Below are 15,408 nucleotides of genomic sequence, written 5' to 3' on the forward strand. Positions count from 1 at the left end.
GACATTCCTCAGGTCTTGGGGTGGAAGTGTGTGTGGGTAAGTGGAGGAGCTCTGTTGCATGGGCATGAAGCCCCCAGCCTCCTTATGGGCACCTGTGGACAGCTGAACGACCCTGCCTTCTTGGCCAGGGTGGCCTTGCCTGCTGGACGCAGGAGGGAGAGGTGGGGTCCCTGCTGGGTCGATAGTGTGTGTGGCCAGGCTTTTGGGAGGGGTCTAGCCTCAGCCCTTTCCCTCCTCTTGCAAGTCGGCAAGGGCTAAGTGCAGCCCCACTAACACGAATTGGGGGTGGGTCGAATTCTCGATTAAGGATGGGCCTCCGGCTTCTGCCGCCAGTAGCAACTGTGGAAGAAGTGGCCGGAGCAGGCAGGGCAGGAGTCCTGGAGACCGGGGAGGCTGCGGACAGCGAGGTTGCCGCTCTAGAGGTGGAGAGGAGGCCTCCGAACGGCGGTGCCAGCCTTCGCACGACAGCCGGCGTGGGGCTTGAGCCAGGGCTCACCTCGCACGAGAAGATCCTGGCTCCAAATTTTTTTAAAAGACTCAAAGGCTGGACGGCAGGTGCCCCGGGGCGACCTTCCTGCGGCTGAGACCCACGGCCCGGCCCGACGCCCGCGCAGGGCATGCCGGGCTGGCGCAGTCACATGGGCCCTGGGCGCCGCCAGGAGGGCGAAAGGGGTGAGGCGCCGTTGCTAGGCGCCGGTGGTGGGCGCCGCGCTGCGTGCCTTGCGTGGGGCGTGCGGCGGCCAAGGCGGGAACCTCGAGCGGCTGCGCCTTGGCCGGAGGTATCAGCGGTCCGCCGCCGGGCCGGGCGGGGCCGGGACCGAGGCAGGCGGGGTCGAGCGGGCGAACGGTCGGTGTGGTGTGGACGGCCCTGGGGCAGCCCTGGAGGTGGCGGGCCGGGTTGGGGACGGGGCAGAGGCCTTAGCGTGCAGGACCCACCAGTTTGGCCCCCGGTGCGCATCAGTGTTGGAGGGCGGCCCCTGGGGCCCCCACCTCGGCCAGCGCTTGGCTGAGTGACCTCTGAGCCTGGCTTCCTGGCGCCCAGGGCTGCGGGCTGAGTTCTGCTGTGACTTATCTTGTTATTATTGGGTGAAAGTGTAGAATAAGCCTTTGGGCCTCCCCGAGGCCCCCACACTGCCCCCAGTCCAGGACGCACCTGTCAGCCTGGTGCCAGGTCCTCAGGCTCGTGGGCCCCCACGCCTCAGTGCCTGCCAACCTCTGCCCCCGCGCCCCGCCAGCGTGGCAGCCCCCACCCCTCAGTGCCTTGCCTGACCTCTGCTCCACTCCCCCCTCAGTGTGGCAGCAGCCCTTACTCAATGTCTTCAGACACTTCAAGGTGGATGAGTGGAAGAGGTCCACCAAGGAGGGTGACATGCCTTTAGTGAAGGTGTGTGGGTGAGGGGCCCAGGAGAAGACAAGGCCCCCTTCCCTTCCAACTGGGACATGCCCCATGCTACCTCAGGGTCCTGGCCCGGGGTCACCAGGTGCAGAGGGTTCCCCTCCTGTGTGGCCCCTGATTTGCTGGTGAGCACAGCTCCTGCCTCTCTCCAGGACAAGACCCTGAGAAGCACTGTGTACCAGATCCGGGGATCTGTGTCTGCCAGCAACTACATCCAGCTCCCCAAAACCAGCACCCAGTCGCTGGGACTGACTGGGCAGTACCTGTATGTTCTCTTCCAGCCCCTGCCCACCAAGCACTTCATCATCCACCTGGACTTGGCCATTGAGGTGCAGTGTGGTATGTGGCAGTATGGGGGCCCCACAATCCTGTCACCTCTGTCTCCTCATGGCCACACCCTGCCCTCCCGCAAGACAGCCAGGTTGTCCGTGTGTCCTTTTCCAACCTATTCAAGGAGTTCAAGTCTATGGCTACGTGGCTTCAGTTCCCCTTCCTCTGTGAGGCGCGGCTGTCCAGGCCAGGTGACAAGATGGGGCAGAAGGTCTGGAAAGGGCAGAGTGGGGACTGTGTAGCCTGGGGAGGGGCAGCCAAGGACAGAGGGCATTGTAGACTGGAGGGGCTCTTCAATGGGATGGGTGGGCCCTGATCAGGTACTGTCTGCAGGCGCGGGCCCCCCTGGTACCTGCTGGACCTGCCTGCATCTAGACTTGCAGGACACCCTGCTCATGTACCTGAACCAGCATTATGGGCACCTTAAGAGTGTCCACCTGTATGCAAGCATGCTGGTCTGGAACCTCTACACCAGTGATCTGTGCTTTGACCCCGGTGAGGGCCGCCCCCTGCTCCCTCCCCTTACCCCAGGAGACTCAGTGCTGGTGTTGGGCTTCCTTTGAGCTCCTGCTTGGCAGGTGCAGCTGGGGCCAGAGCCACCGTAGGCGTGCACAGCCTTGCCTCTCAGCTCCTGGGCACCCCAAGGGTGGATGTTGGTGACACACTGGTGGGCACCTGGCTTAAGTGTCACCTGGCGCTGGGAGGGGTTGCTAGACCTGCTTCCCTTGATCTGGAGAACCCCGAGTCAATATAGCTGTGACCATAACTGAGGCCCAGTGCAACAAGTTGGCTGTCACTCCCATGCCACGAGAAATGGCATTCCCAGTGCCAAAGCGGGAGTGCTGGCATGACTGCTATGTCCACATGTGGTGAGCAGCCCTGCCTGTCCAGGGGGCCTCTGGGAGATGGGAGAGGCCATCCCAGATGCTGCTTCGCCGTTTGCCTTGCCAAGGTTTCCAAGCAACAGCCCAGGAGCACCCTGTGAGCTGGGTCAGAATAGCTGATCCCCTCCTGAGGCAGGCAGGCTTGGGCTTGGTGGCAGGCTGGTCGGTGGGAGGGGGGGAGGGGGTTTGCACACCAGCAGGCAGGTGAACACTGAGGTGTGGCTGCTTGCTGGCAGGCTAGGGCCAGTACTGGTTCTCCTGAGGTCCTGGAGGTCTGTGTGTGGGGACACCTGGGTGCCTCAAGCTTTCCAGCTCTGAGCTGGTATGGGGGTGTGCTGAACGCACAGGTGTGCCAGGCCGTGGGCAGGTGGTGGCTGGGAGCTTGTGGCTATGGGGTCCCGGCACAGCCACTGCCTCACTAGGCATATCTGTTTGGTAGTCACCATTGCCCTTGCCCCTGCTGTAGGCCTCCTGGGGCCTATGCTATGGCTCATTCCACGTGTGGTGGTTGGCAGCAGAACCCTGAAGGACAGCGTGTCCCCCGTGGTCCCGATGTCCAGTCCCACAGCAGTGAGTGCTCTGCACCCTTGGGGCAGGGGCTGGGCACAGGACCCCAAGAGCTGACGGATCCCATCCTCCACAGTCCCACCCGGCCGCCTCGGTGTCTGTGTCCTTCCTGGAGGTCAGTCTGTCCTTACAGCCCCTGGAGGCCTTGGCTCAGGTGGGGGCTGGCGATGGTGTCCACACGTTTGCCCACACGCAGGCTATAGCGCCTTGGGCCCTGGAGGATGTTGGCTCTCAGGAGGTGAGTACCCGTTCCAGGAAGGCATGGGCCCTCACTGCACTGGGCCCAGGTGGCCAGCACTTGGGGAGCATGTCGCCAGTGAGAGTAGTGTCTGGGGCCTGGCGTAGCTGCTTCACCTCCTGCTTTGAGTAAGGGGTGCTGGAGGCATGGCAGGCTGGGTTCATCTTGAATCCCCTAGAGTGGCACTGGGGGCCGAGGGGCCTCTGATACCTTTTCCCATCCAGGCTGCCAGCAGCAAGCAGAGCAGACAGGAGATGGCTTGGGGCAAGAATCCCTCTCAACTGAGAGTAAGGATGGGGTCTGTATGTTGCTCCTCAACTCTTGAGTCCCACTCCCAGCTCCTGGTGGTCTGTGGTGGTGGGGGTAGGGAGGCTCGCGCTGCAGGTGGGGCAAGACCCAGGGTCCCCAGAATCCTGGCTTCTTGCCACGGGCAGGAGCCATCCCAGGACCCAAGGAGTCACTCTTGCGAGGGGGGCTGGGGATGGGCTGTGCCCTGCTGGGCTCTCACCAGGAGTCTGCCTGTTTCAGAGCTTACTCCCGGTTCCGATCCTGAAGCTCAAGGGGGTCATTGGCTTCGGGGGCCCCAGCACCAGATGGGTGAGGTGCCCGTGGGCTTCAGAGCCTTTGGGTGTTGGGGTCCCTCACCCCCTGCAGACCCTGGTGGCTTTCTGCGGTCCTCAGATGCCTGGGTCCACCTGACCATGCCCACACACTGGCACACAGCTCAGTGCCCTGGCCACGTTGGCTTTCAGATTCACACATGTCGCTCTGTTTGTTTGGCAGATGCTTATGGGCACTCACATGGCTAAAGTGCTAGTCTAAATCACTTGAATTTCTGTGGACTGTAGAGCTCTCAGCCCATGTTTTTTAGTGCTCTGCCGCGGGTTGCCCAACCATGTGCCTACCTCATGCATGTGGCTGGCATGTAAGCGTGTCTTGTGGGGCCCTAACAGGTTCAGGCAGAGTGGTTGCAGAGAAGGCAATGTTTCCCAGCTGCTTCCGGGTGCTTGTCAGGCCCTCTCAGATGGGGGCTGTGTCTCTGGGGGAGCCCTTTGGTCTTTTGCTACTTGAACCTCAGAGTTTTCTGTTTTGGAGAAAATGAGGGCTCTAATGGGGCGCTGATGGGGGCTATGTCTCTGGGGGAGCCCTTTGGTCTTTTGCTACCTGAATCCCAGAGTTTTCTGCCTTGGAGGCAAGGCTTAGAGGAAGTGACAGCATGTGTGTGCGTGTTTGTGTATACATGTATGTGTGTGTGTACACACACCCGTGTGCACACACACTTGTGTGCATTTATGTATATGTACGTGTGTATGTATGTGCATATTTTCATCTGCACACACATGTGCACATCCATGTCTGCGCATATGTGTGCAATATTATGTGTATATGCATGTGTGTGTGGATATGTTGTGTATGTATTCATGTGTGTGTGTCTGCATGTTTTAGCTGTCCGGTTTACCTGTGCATCTGGTTGTGTGTGATATGAGGTGTGTGTGTTCCTTCTGTGCCAAATGTGTGCAGGCCAGGGAAGGGCACGAGGCTGACCTGGGCAGCCAGGAGGGATGGGGTGCACCCTGACCTCTGCCCTAGCCCTACTGCCAGGCCCTATGGACCAAGGATGGGGCCACTGTTATGTACCCTTGCCATGTGGTCATTGTCACCCTGCAGATCTACACGAGCGAGCAGCGCTTCTTCCTTGGCCACACTGACAAGGTGGGCACTACCCTGGCTGGGGGACTAGGTGTGGCTTCAGGGCCTTCCCTGAAGCCATGGCTGCCTCCTTAGATCTCTGCCCTGGCACAGGATGGGAGCAGCTTGCTGCTGGCCTCAGCACAGGTGCAGCCTCTGTGCATGGTGTGGCTCTGGGACTTCCAGACAGGGGGCTGCCTGTCCATGTTCCAGAGCCCAGTCCATTCTGTCTGCTCCCTCAGGTGGGTGGGGTCAGCGGTAGGGGTAGGGGTGGCAGTGAGGGGCAGCCCAGGCGGCACTGACTGCTGAAGACCCCTGCCCTGCGCCCCCAGTTTCTCTGCAGCATTGGCAAGGACGGCCATGGGAGGACAGTAATGGCTGCCCCAAGGCTGGGGAGGTGGGGATGCCGCCTGGAGTGTGTGCTTCTGTTTGCTAAATGCTTGCCCTTGCTCATTTCTGCTTGTTGAAGACCTGTGTGTCCTTTGTTAAAAAAAAAAAAAATCCAGTTTAGAATAGCTCCCCTGCCCTACCTCCTTCCCTAGCATGGACCTGCAGGCTGTTGCTTGGGCACGCTTGGCCAACCCTCCCCGCAATGAATGCAGGTGCTGGGAAGCACCCCGGGGGTCTTACGTTTTACATCCTAATTTCTTCGCTCTTTACTCCAAGGGCATCGCTTTGGGTCAACAGTTAAACACCTGCCTTGATTTCTTCAGTGGTTTCTCTATTCTACCATTTGAACGATGGACTCTTTGACGTGTCAGTGGCCATCATTGAAGCTGAGCATTGTGCTGCTTGCTGTTTAACCGCACCTCTGTTTGTGAGGCATTTTATTATCTGTTTCTGTAAACACCGCTGGGATGCTCCGCTGCTCGTGCCTCATAGAAATCCAAGTCCGTGCTGGCCTTGTCCTGATATGGGTTCTGGTTCTCCAGCTAATGTCCAGGAACTGTGTGCCTAGGCTGCATGGGAGCCGAGCTTCCCATGGCCTCACCAGCTGGTCCCTCCAGAGAAGCGCATCACCCAGCAGCCCAGAGGGGTGGGCTGGGCAGAGCCCCAAGGACGCTTGGATGCAACCGGGCTCAGTCCCCCTGGGGCTGGTGCAGGCTGTGTTGCAGATGGTGGTGGCGTGGGGCACCAATCCAGTGGGCCTCGGCGGCAAGGTGGCATAGGCTAGTGCTGACGCAAACATCCAGTTCTGGGTGGTTGCCTCTGATGACACCAGGTGACGTGGCCCACCCACCCACATTGCCAGCTTCCCCCCTGAACCCAGTCCCTGGCTCGGGACCCTCCTTGTGTAGCCTTAGTATGGAGGTAGGGTCTCACCGTGGGCACCCCAGAGTGGGCGCTTACCCCTTTGCCTCTCCTGTAGGATGGCGTTATGTGAGCGGGGAACTGTGCGTCTGTGGCGGCTGTGTGGTGGGGCGTTACACTCCTGCCCAGAGGACCTGGTGGAGCACCACATGCTGCACTTCACTGACCTTGCCTTCCTCCAGTCGTGCCAGGAAGGGCCACATATGCTGTGAGCCCCCGCCTTGCCCCTTCCCATGCTGTGAGCCTCCCCTTGGCTGGGAGCCCCCGCCCTGCCCCTCCCTTTCATGTGAGCCCTGTCCCCTCCTGTGAGCACCTCCACACACACTGGAGGCCCCACAGACTCCTGCCCTGCACCCCCCACCCCACAACCCTTCACCTGTCATTTTCGAGCAGCTACGTGTGCAACTAGAGTGGTCACATTCTGGAGGTGGATGCCCAGTGCATGGCTGTGAGGCATGCCCGCCGCCTGTTGCCCATGCAGCCCCCCAAGAGCCCCCACTAGCAGAAGCCAACCTTCACTTCAGGTAGGTGGGCACCCAGCCCCATGGCAGGAAGCCGGGGTACCCCTGACACTGCCACCCTCTGCAGGCCCCGGCATCACCATCAGCGTCAGCATCTCCCCAGCCCTGTGCGCTATGGGCTCCGAGGACCACTACCTGCGTCTCTGGCTTCTGAACTTCTCCGCGGTGCACCTGGAGGCAGGTGAGGTCCAAGTGCCACTCAGTGTGGGGCATGTGGCAGGGACTATGTCCTGAGGCCAGGTCCGTTGCCAGGAGTGCCTGGAGCTAGCTGTGCAGGGCCAGCTGGGCAGGGTTTGGCCCCAGGAACCAGGGCTCCTGGTGGGAGAAGTGGGCTCGTCTGTGCCTTGGGCATGCAGGCAGCCTGAGCATGGGAATCCACAATCTGCCCGGGGTCCATGCCTGCGACCCACATCAGCTGGGAGGTTACCTACCCCAGCTGCAGAGCACGAGGGCCCAGTCAGCTCAGTCTGCATCAGCCCTGATGGCCAGCACATGCTCTCCACCACCTCCATGGGCCAACTGGGCTTCCTGGACATGGCATCACAGGAGTACCGTGTGCTGGTCTGTTCCCATACTGCCTCTGTGCTGGCCTGCGCCACAGAGCCAGTCAGTATGCAGCTTGCCACTGTTGCCCAGGATGGCACCATCTGCATCTGGGACCTGGCAACCCTGCAGCAGGTAGGGTGCAACAGGGGGAGCAGGGCAGATGAGGGAGCTGGAGGGAGGTACAGGAGGCACGGTGCTCAGCCAGCCCTGCCCTTCATCTTCGGGCCCCACCCCTCACCCACTCTTTTCTCCCCCAGCTGTATGATCTTACACCCCTGGGTGAGGCCCCAGGCACAGTGACCTTTCAACCCACTCAGCAGATCCCGTCCTGTGGCTTCCGTAGCAGCACTGTGTGGTCCTTCAGCCTGACGACCTCAGATGTGCTGATGGAGCACAGGTGGGCAAGGCTGCGAGCCAACTCCTCTGGGGCTGGGAGCCAATTCTTCTTGGGCTGGGCTGTGCCCGGAACCTGCTGGGACGCCCAGGGTGGAGGGGGCTGGGGATGGTTTCGTGGGGTGCTGGGCAGGGGATGGGCTGTCACAGGAGTTCCAGCACTGCCTGAAGCCCTCACCCTGTCCCAGTATGTTGTGCAGGTGACACAGAGGGGCTATGACTGGCCTGGCCGTCACTCCTGATGGCAGCTTCCTGTTCAGCACCTGTTCTCAGGGCACCCTGGCCCAGTACAACTGCACAGACCCCTGGTGCTCTGTCCTCTAAGTGGCAGGTCAGGCCCCCCAGACCAACACCCTCCCAGGCCGATGCGGAGACACTCAGGCCCATCTCCACCTGCCCCTTGGCGTCCCAAGTCCCTGGTTGGACCCCCAGCATGGGGTAGAAAGGTACCTTTAGGGCTCACAGCATCCCAAAGCCGAGGATGGCTGTCCCGCTCATCTGACCCGTTGCCCCCATGCTGCCCCAGGAAGCATGGTATGCCAGGATGCCTGGCCAAGCCCCGGTGCCCTGGCGGTCAGCGGGGACAAGCCTCCTGCTGGCCTTCGTGGGCCCCTCCAAGTACACAGTGACTGGTGGCCGCGGCCTCCCTAGACGAGGTGAGCAGCTGGGGTCTCCTCTCCTGTCTGGGGTGTGGGTGGGGGAGCCAGCAGACCCCTGTTTGAACCCCCATCTTAGCTGCACAGTTCCTCGGGATTGCCACTGGGGCTCTCCTTGTCACCATGTGGATGCAAGGGCCTGGGGGCGGGGGGGCAGGGTGGGTGTGCCCGTGGTGGAAGGGCACTGTGTCCTCCTGGGCAAGGGTTGGCTTTTGGACAAAGGATTACCTGGCTGGACAACGTGGGGCCGGGGCGGGGGTGCAGCCTCCTGCTCCTGAGGCTGTACCCTCTTGCGCCCAGGCCTATGCATGTGCACTCTGCCCAGCGGCAGTGGCTGACGCTCACGCACTGTTGCCCCAGCTGCTGCAAGTGGATGTCCGCGCCCTGCTTCAGGCCATCTGCTTCCGGCCCCAGTCCAATAGCCACCTGCTGGTGTCCACCTTCTCCACCAAAGTCCTGGTGCTGGATGTCACGTCGGGGTGCACCATTTGGGAGGTGAGCCCCAGAGCACTATCGCCCTTATCCCTTGACAAAGACAGAACCCCCAGGCCACTGCTGTCCCCCAAGAGGTGGCTTTACTGAGAAAGCTACTTTCTCCTGCTATATAGGGCCAGGCCTTCTTGCCCTAGCTCCTCAGCCTGGTCTCCCCCCTCTACCTGAATGCACCCTCCCAGCTGTCTGGCCTCCCCCCACTTGAATACCCCCCCAGCTGTCTGGCCTGCCCCCATTTGAATGACCCCCAGTTGTGTGGCCTCCCCCCACTTGAATGCCCCCTAGCTATCTGGCCTCCCCCCACTTGAATGTTTCCCCCCAGCTGTCTAGCCTACCACCACTTGAATGACGCCAAGCTATCTGACGTCCACCCTGTGGCCTGCTCCTCCCTGGCTTTCAGTGAGGATGCCCGCCTCCTGGTGACGGCCGGTGACCAGGCCATCAAGGTGTGGGACTCCTCAACATAGGCACACCCTGGCTGCCAGGTATGTGCTGAGCGGGATGGCATGGGCCTGTAGGTGGTCTCTTTGCTGGGTACGGAGGGCGGGGCCCCAGGACTCCCTGTGCCTGCTTGTGCATGAAGTCCTCCAGGGCCTTCCTCACTGGGTCTCCACCTGGCCAACCCTTAGGCTCCATGTGTGACACTTCCCTCGGGCACTTGGAGCCTGTGCAGGGCATGGCCTTCACCCCCGACCAGCAGCAGGTCCTCAGTGTGGGAGATGCTGTCTTCCTCTGGGACATCCTGGTCTCCCTGAGAGGATACCCCAGGGCATGCAAGTGTCCACTTTGCCCTCGTGCCCACCCACCACACAGCACCTTCTCTGTACCCTCTGTCTCATTGCTTCTGCAGTGTCCAAGGCTCAGCCAGGGCCTCACCAGCCTGTGAGGCGGGTCAGTGGCTCGTCTGAGGGGCGGGCACCCCAGCATGGGCCGGACTGTGTTCAGGGACATTGGCGTTGGTCCCTTTTCTGTCTGGAAAAGGTCTTGTCTGCCCCATCTCCCCTGCAGGGCCAGTCCCTTCTCCCAGTCACCCACAGAGCCGGGGCCATATCCCTGAGCACCACCTGTGGTGCCTTCAATCCCCAGGGCCGGCTGCAGGACAGCAGGAGGTGGATGCCATCTCTGGAGCCAGTGGGCTCCCCTGGGGCCGGGTGCCTGTGCTGTCCCAGACCTGCCTGCCCCAGCTGGCAGTTGGTGCCACACTCCCAGAGGGTAGTGACGGTAAGGGGCGGGGGCCCCGGGAGGTCCAGCCAGCCCAGGTGCTGATGGCGAGCAAGGACAGTGGCTGCGTGTGGGCTCCACTCTGACTCCTCACTGCCCCCTCCCTAGGCATGTCCTCAGTGTTCAGTGATGAAGGACCCAGTGAGGATGATAGTCCTGCGGGGCCCCGCCAGGTCCCAGGCCCTCCTGTGCTGGTGGAGAAGGGAGCTGGCGGGGACAGGCCAAGGAGGGCCACAGCGGTCCCCTGGGGACTCGGCAAGCCTGCCTGCCCCCATGGCTGGCCCGGTAAACTCTGGAAGACCAGTGCGGGGAGGGGAAATCCCTGACACGGGCCCTGTAGCTCCCAAAGGTCTGAGAAAGGCTGGCAGGGGGTAGGTGGGGCCAGTAGATAGAGAGGTGTGTCCACCTGGACCAGGCAGCGGTGGGTGGGCCTTCTGCTCCCTGGAGTCCTCACCCTTAGGTGATGAGGGTCTCTGAGGAGTTGCCCTGGGGAGGCCTGATGCTCAACCCTCCCTCCAGCAGGTGCCAGCAGCCCCAGGGATGTCGTACCCTGCTCACTGCCTGCCCTGATTCCTACAAGCCCTTCGTGGTATACTTCGAGGCCTCCCAGCTCCCCAAGGTCAGCCATGGGCCATGTCTGTGAGGGTCGGGGAGAGGGGCTCCAGGGGCACCCCTTTCCTCCACCCTGGACTCTGTCCACTTCCCACTTCCCACCCTGACCAATCATATGTGACCCTGAGATGGGCAGGGAGATGACCCTGAGGTCGAGGGGCTATGTGGCCCTGAGGGGGTCTGGGCAGCTGTGCCAGGATCTCCAGCATCCTAGGTCCTTGTCCATACAGACTGTTTCCTTCTCTCCAGCTGGTGGCAGGCAGCTGCACCTGAAGGCCGTTGTGAGCTATAACAGGAATGGACATGCCAACATGGTGTGGAGGCCAGACACAGGTGGGGCCCAGCTGTAGGTGCCTCAGCCTTCTCCTCTTTGGGTCTTTCTGCACCTGAGCAGTTTTCCTGAAGGGTGTAGTGGGGACCTTCTTGGCTCCTGGGGGGGCAGGGGGACAGGAAGACACTTAGGCCACTCCTGACAGCCCTGCAGCCCCGCAGGCTTCTTTGCCTACATGTGCGGCGGCCTGGTGGTGGTAGAGGACCTGCGCTCTGGCTCCTGGCAGCACTGGTTCGGCCACCCCGAGGACGTGTCCACACTGGCCCTCAGCCATGATGCCTAGGTGCCCCCCTGCCCACCCCCAGACACAGCCAGGTGAGCCGCTGGCCATGCCAGCCCGCTGACCATACCTGCCACTTGCCAGGTGTTGGTCTCTGTCTTGGGCCACAGCAGTGAGGCTGCCTGCTGCTAGATCTGCATCTGGGATGTGTTTATGGGCATCTGCCAGAGACTCATCTCTCACCATGATTCCGCCATCCAGGCCCTGGCCTTCTCACTGGACGTCAAGGCTCCTTATCACACTGGGTCAGCAGAGGCAGGCCCAGGGATGGGCTCCGGGGGCCTCGCCTGGGTGCTGACGCAGCTGCCTGCCCTTGATGTCTACCCAGGTGACTACAGCAACTGCACTCTTGCCCTGTGGAGCATGGCCACCCATGAACTTGTGACCTTCACCCACCTCCCAGAGCCAGTGCATGGCGTGGCATTCAGTCCCGGGGATGCTCCCAAGCTCGCCTATGTGTGCCAGGGCGATGTCACTTTCTGGCTCCTGCAGCAGCTAAGGACAGACACCTGCCTCCAGGTGTACAGCAGTGGGCACAGGGCTGGAGGCAGGGGTCTGGCTGGTGGGGCTTGGGGATGGCTGACCGTGCATGTGCCTGCCCAGGTGCATTGCGAATCGTTCCTTGTGGAGTTGGGAACCAGCGAGCTCACCACCTTGTGCCTCAGCACAGTGCCCCTACTCTGCTGCAGCTCCAGTGCCGGCCAGGTCTGCGTCTGGGACACTTGCTCTGGCTGCTGCTTCCTGGCCTGGGAGGCTGATGATGGCGAGATTGGTGGGTGAGAAGAGCCCCTTGCTACACTGTGGGCTGCGCCGTCCTGTGGTGGGCATTGGGGCAGTTGCTGACTGCCCTCTACCCCCAGGAGTGCTGCTGTGTGTGGGGACGCAGCTGGTCACCGGCAGCAACACGTGGCGGCTGCACCTGTGGGCCACAGGAGCTGTGCAGGAGCTGAAACTGAAGGGCTTGGGCATGAGGTGATGGAGTGGGGAGCTCAGCAGGGGCCTGGAGGGGACACGCCCACAGTGCCCAGCCTGGAGGGGTCTGGCACCCAAGCCCACGGCCACCCCTGCATGCCTGCCCCAGGTCCAGCTCTGTCCTCCTGGAGCACGAGCTGACGCTGGACGGGGACATCGTGAGTGGTGCTTTTGATGCCTGCATGGACATGGGCATTGTGGGCACCAGGGCGCCAGCATCCACCTTATCAGTGACCACAGAAGCAAGGTGAGGTCCACTCAGGTTAGCCCCAACCTCCCCCAGTTGTCCCCCTGCCCCTTCCCCGTGTCACACAGCCCCCTCCCTGGGCCATGCGTCTGCTCTTCTCTTCATGTACACGAGAACTTGGGGAGAACAGTCCACTGTCGTCACCAACAGCTGCCGAAGGGATCGTTTTGTATCTCTCTAGTTGGTCTGCAGCCCACCAGGGGTGGTAAGCTGCCATGTTCTGGATTCAGTAGCTCTGTGTGGCCATTCCTCTGAGGGACAGTCGAGCTGGCCTGGTTGGTGGTGTCCCTCTGTCCATTGCCCTACACAGACTAAGTGCTGGGACATGCCAGGGCTCAGGACAGGACCACAGATGAAGTCACTGGGGGCAGGACAGGCCTGTGTCCCTTCTGTGCTCAGGGCAGCTGGCCCAAGTGGGGCTGGGTGGTGCCCCTCAGCTGGCTGTGTCCTGCAGGTGACTTAGCCCTGACAAATCCCACTGCACCACCTGTGGCGAGGATGGGAGTGTGAGGGTGTGGTCCTTGGCCAGCATGGAGCTGGTGATCCAGTTCCAGGTGCTGAGCCAGGTGTGTGGGGCCTGAGGGGTGGGAGCATGCAGGTGCTTGAGCAGGGCTGCCTGCCTGCGAGGGGCTTGGTGGGTACCAACACTGGCCCCTGCACATCCCCAGAGCTGTCTCTGTCTGGCTTGGAGCCCCCTGTCCCATGGGCAGCTGGGGCCACAGCAGCTGGTGGGCAGCTACAGCGACGGCACACTGCGCATCTTCAGTGTTTCCCAAACAGAGATGGAGCTCAAGATGCACCCCCACTCATCTGCACTGACGGCTGTGGCCTTAGCCACTGACGATGAGGGCAGAGGGGGCATAAGGGGACAGCCGCGTGGTCCAGGTGGAGACCAAGGCATATAGAGGAATGAATGCATGGTCAAGGTGGGGCCTGGGGTGTGTAGGAGACCGTGTGACCCTGCCCTGGCCCAGGTCAGATCATCCTCTCCAGGGACAAGGATGGGCTGGTGGCCATGAGCTGCCCCCACGCAGGGATGACTCTCTGAGTGCTGAGAGACCACCAGGACACCCCCATTTCTGCCACCCAGTGCAGAAGCAAGGAGGTGAAGCCACCTAGGGGCAGGCGGGCAGGGGGGTGTAATTGGCAGGAGGCACCCACCAGCCCCCAGTCCCCTAGCATGGAGATTTTGGGGTGCCGGGTGCAGACCTGTGGCTGGCCGTCAGCAGGGACCAGCAGATCAGTGTCTCGGCAGCTGACTGGCTGGAGGACTGCTGTGAGCTTGTGGACTGGCCGAGCTTCCCAGCACCCATGCCTGCAGAGGTAAGAGGTGCCAGTTGCAAGCACACATGGGTTGGGGGCAGGGTGGTGCCTGCCCCACTTGCCACAGTGTCTGCACCTTATAGTCGCCTGCCTGCTTGCTACCCTGCCTTGCTACCTTCTGTTCCTGGAACAATGACCTGCTGGTATGTGCCCACCTCGGCCCTCGGGAGGAGCTGCTCCTCCTGTACAGCCTCTGCCAGAAGCAGGTAGGTGCACTACCTGATGCCAGCTGAGGGAAATGGGGCGAGGGGCTGGGTCTCACCATCACTGCCAGCAGGTGGTAGAGACAGTCCCACTGCCCCTTTTTGCCATGTCCCTGAGTCTGTCCCTGGGAGCATGCCTTATGGCTGTCAGCTTTGCTGGTGAGTGCTCTGTCCTGAGGGACTGAGGGCTGCCCTGTCCCTCAGACCCCTCCCCAGGCACTGAGATTCAGGCACACCGCCTCACCTCTGTGCCCTCACCTCTGAAGTGGGGTGAGGACCCTGCCTTTGGTGGGTGTGGAGGGACAGGGGAAGTGAGGACCCTGCCCTGGCAGAAGACAGGGTAAGGTCGGGCCAGGCAGCCCTCACTCGGAGTTGCACCAGCACTGAGGCCCATGTTGCCCTCAGAGCGCCTGGTGGGGCTAGTGGACTGTGCATTGGGGACTGTGCAGGACTTCGCTGGCCACAACAACTCGGTGCACCTGTGCCAGTTCTCCCTGTCAGCACAGCTGCTCCTCACAGCGGCCCACAAGGAAATCCTGGTGTGGGAGGCGTCAGCTGCTAAGGCCCAGGGGCAGCAGTGCCCGGTGCCCTGGGGTGTCTCCCCAGTGACCACCTCAACAGCTGGGCCTTCTGCTGGCCAGGAAGGCTCAGGGTTGCCAGTGAAGTGGCCCTCCACAAGAGTGGGCTCAGGACTGTCTGTAACCAAGACCAGCTGCTGTGAACTTGGGGGTCTGAGAACTGTGAAATGCTGTTGGCTTTTCTTCTGGGGTTAATGTGTCTAACCTGTACAGTTTAAATAAACGTGGGCGTCGCCTTGGCCACCAGCCTGCTGGTTCTGTGCTCATTCCAGACTGTCCTGGGCCTGGCTCTCCCAGCCAGCCACGACCTGGCCCTCACCCCCACAGCCCCCACTCTCCACCCAGCTGCTCATCAAGGATCCTTCCCTGGGCAGCCTCAGCGCTTAAGGTGGAGGCTGAGATCCCTGCACACAGGAGGGATGTAGCCGGGAGGCTGCAGCAGCGGGTCAGACACCTGAGTGCGAAGAACTCCAACCCCGCCCCCGGCCCAGAGAGGAGGAGCCGGGAGCGGCGCTTGCAGTGCCCGGTGCGCCCGCGCGGTGGCGTCGCCGCGCATCCCGGCCGCTCTGGTCCGCCCAGTCGCTGCTCCCTAGGCCGCGGGCCGGAAGTGCGGGCGCG

General features: G+C 61.9%; 1 protein-coding gene across 1 annotated transcript; it reads left to right on the forward strand.

The window, feature by feature from the left end:
• The first annotated feature begins 308 nt into the window (after nucleotides 1-308).
• WDR90 (WD repeat domain 90) lies at nucleotides 309-15,030 on the forward strand. Its single transcript, XM_049904993.1, is given in 43 exon segments — nucleotides 309-551; nucleotides 691-897; nucleotides 1,094-1,384; nucleotides 1,549-1,730; nucleotides 1,814-1,917; nucleotides 2,060-2,221; nucleotides 2,481-2,595; nucleotides 2,958-3,180; nucleotides 3,254-3,415; nucleotides 3,640-3,702; nucleotides 3,944-4,012; nucleotides 5,018-5,128; nucleotides 5,201-5,346; nucleotides 5,647-5,706; nucleotides 6,474-6,623; nucleotides 6,809-6,939; nucleotides 7,004-7,117; nucleotides 7,379-7,614; nucleotides 7,740-7,879; nucleotides 8,076-8,190; nucleotides 8,341-8,460; nucleotides 8,462-8,569; nucleotides 8,832-9,100; nucleotides 9,346-9,510; nucleotides 9,669-9,905; nucleotides 10,051-10,244; nucleotides 10,353-10,529; nucleotides 10,825-10,863; nucleotides 11,106-11,189; nucleotides 11,349-11,470; nucleotides 11,552-11,689; nucleotides 11,691-11,712; nucleotides 11,796-11,986; nucleotides 12,071-12,239; nucleotides 12,328-12,439; nucleotides 12,549-12,686; nucleotides 13,150-13,252; nucleotides 13,355-13,535; nucleotides 13,661-13,791; nucleotides 13,866-14,009; nucleotides 14,093-14,215; nucleotides 14,287-14,371; nucleotides 14,618-15,030. Coding segments are annotated over 43 exon segments (6,444 nt in total). The 3' UTR covers nucleotides 14,986-15,030.
• The last annotated feature ends 378 nt before the right edge of the window (nucleotides 15,031-15,408 follow it).

Source organism: Elephas maximus, chromosome 12 (genome assembly GCF_024166365.1).
Source record: "Elephas maximus indicus isolate mEleMax1 chromosome 12, mEleMax1 primary haplotype, whole genome shotgun sequence".
Classification (NCBI taxonomy): Eukaryota; Metazoa; Chordata; class Mammalia; order Proboscidea; family Elephantidae; genus Elephas; species Elephas maximus.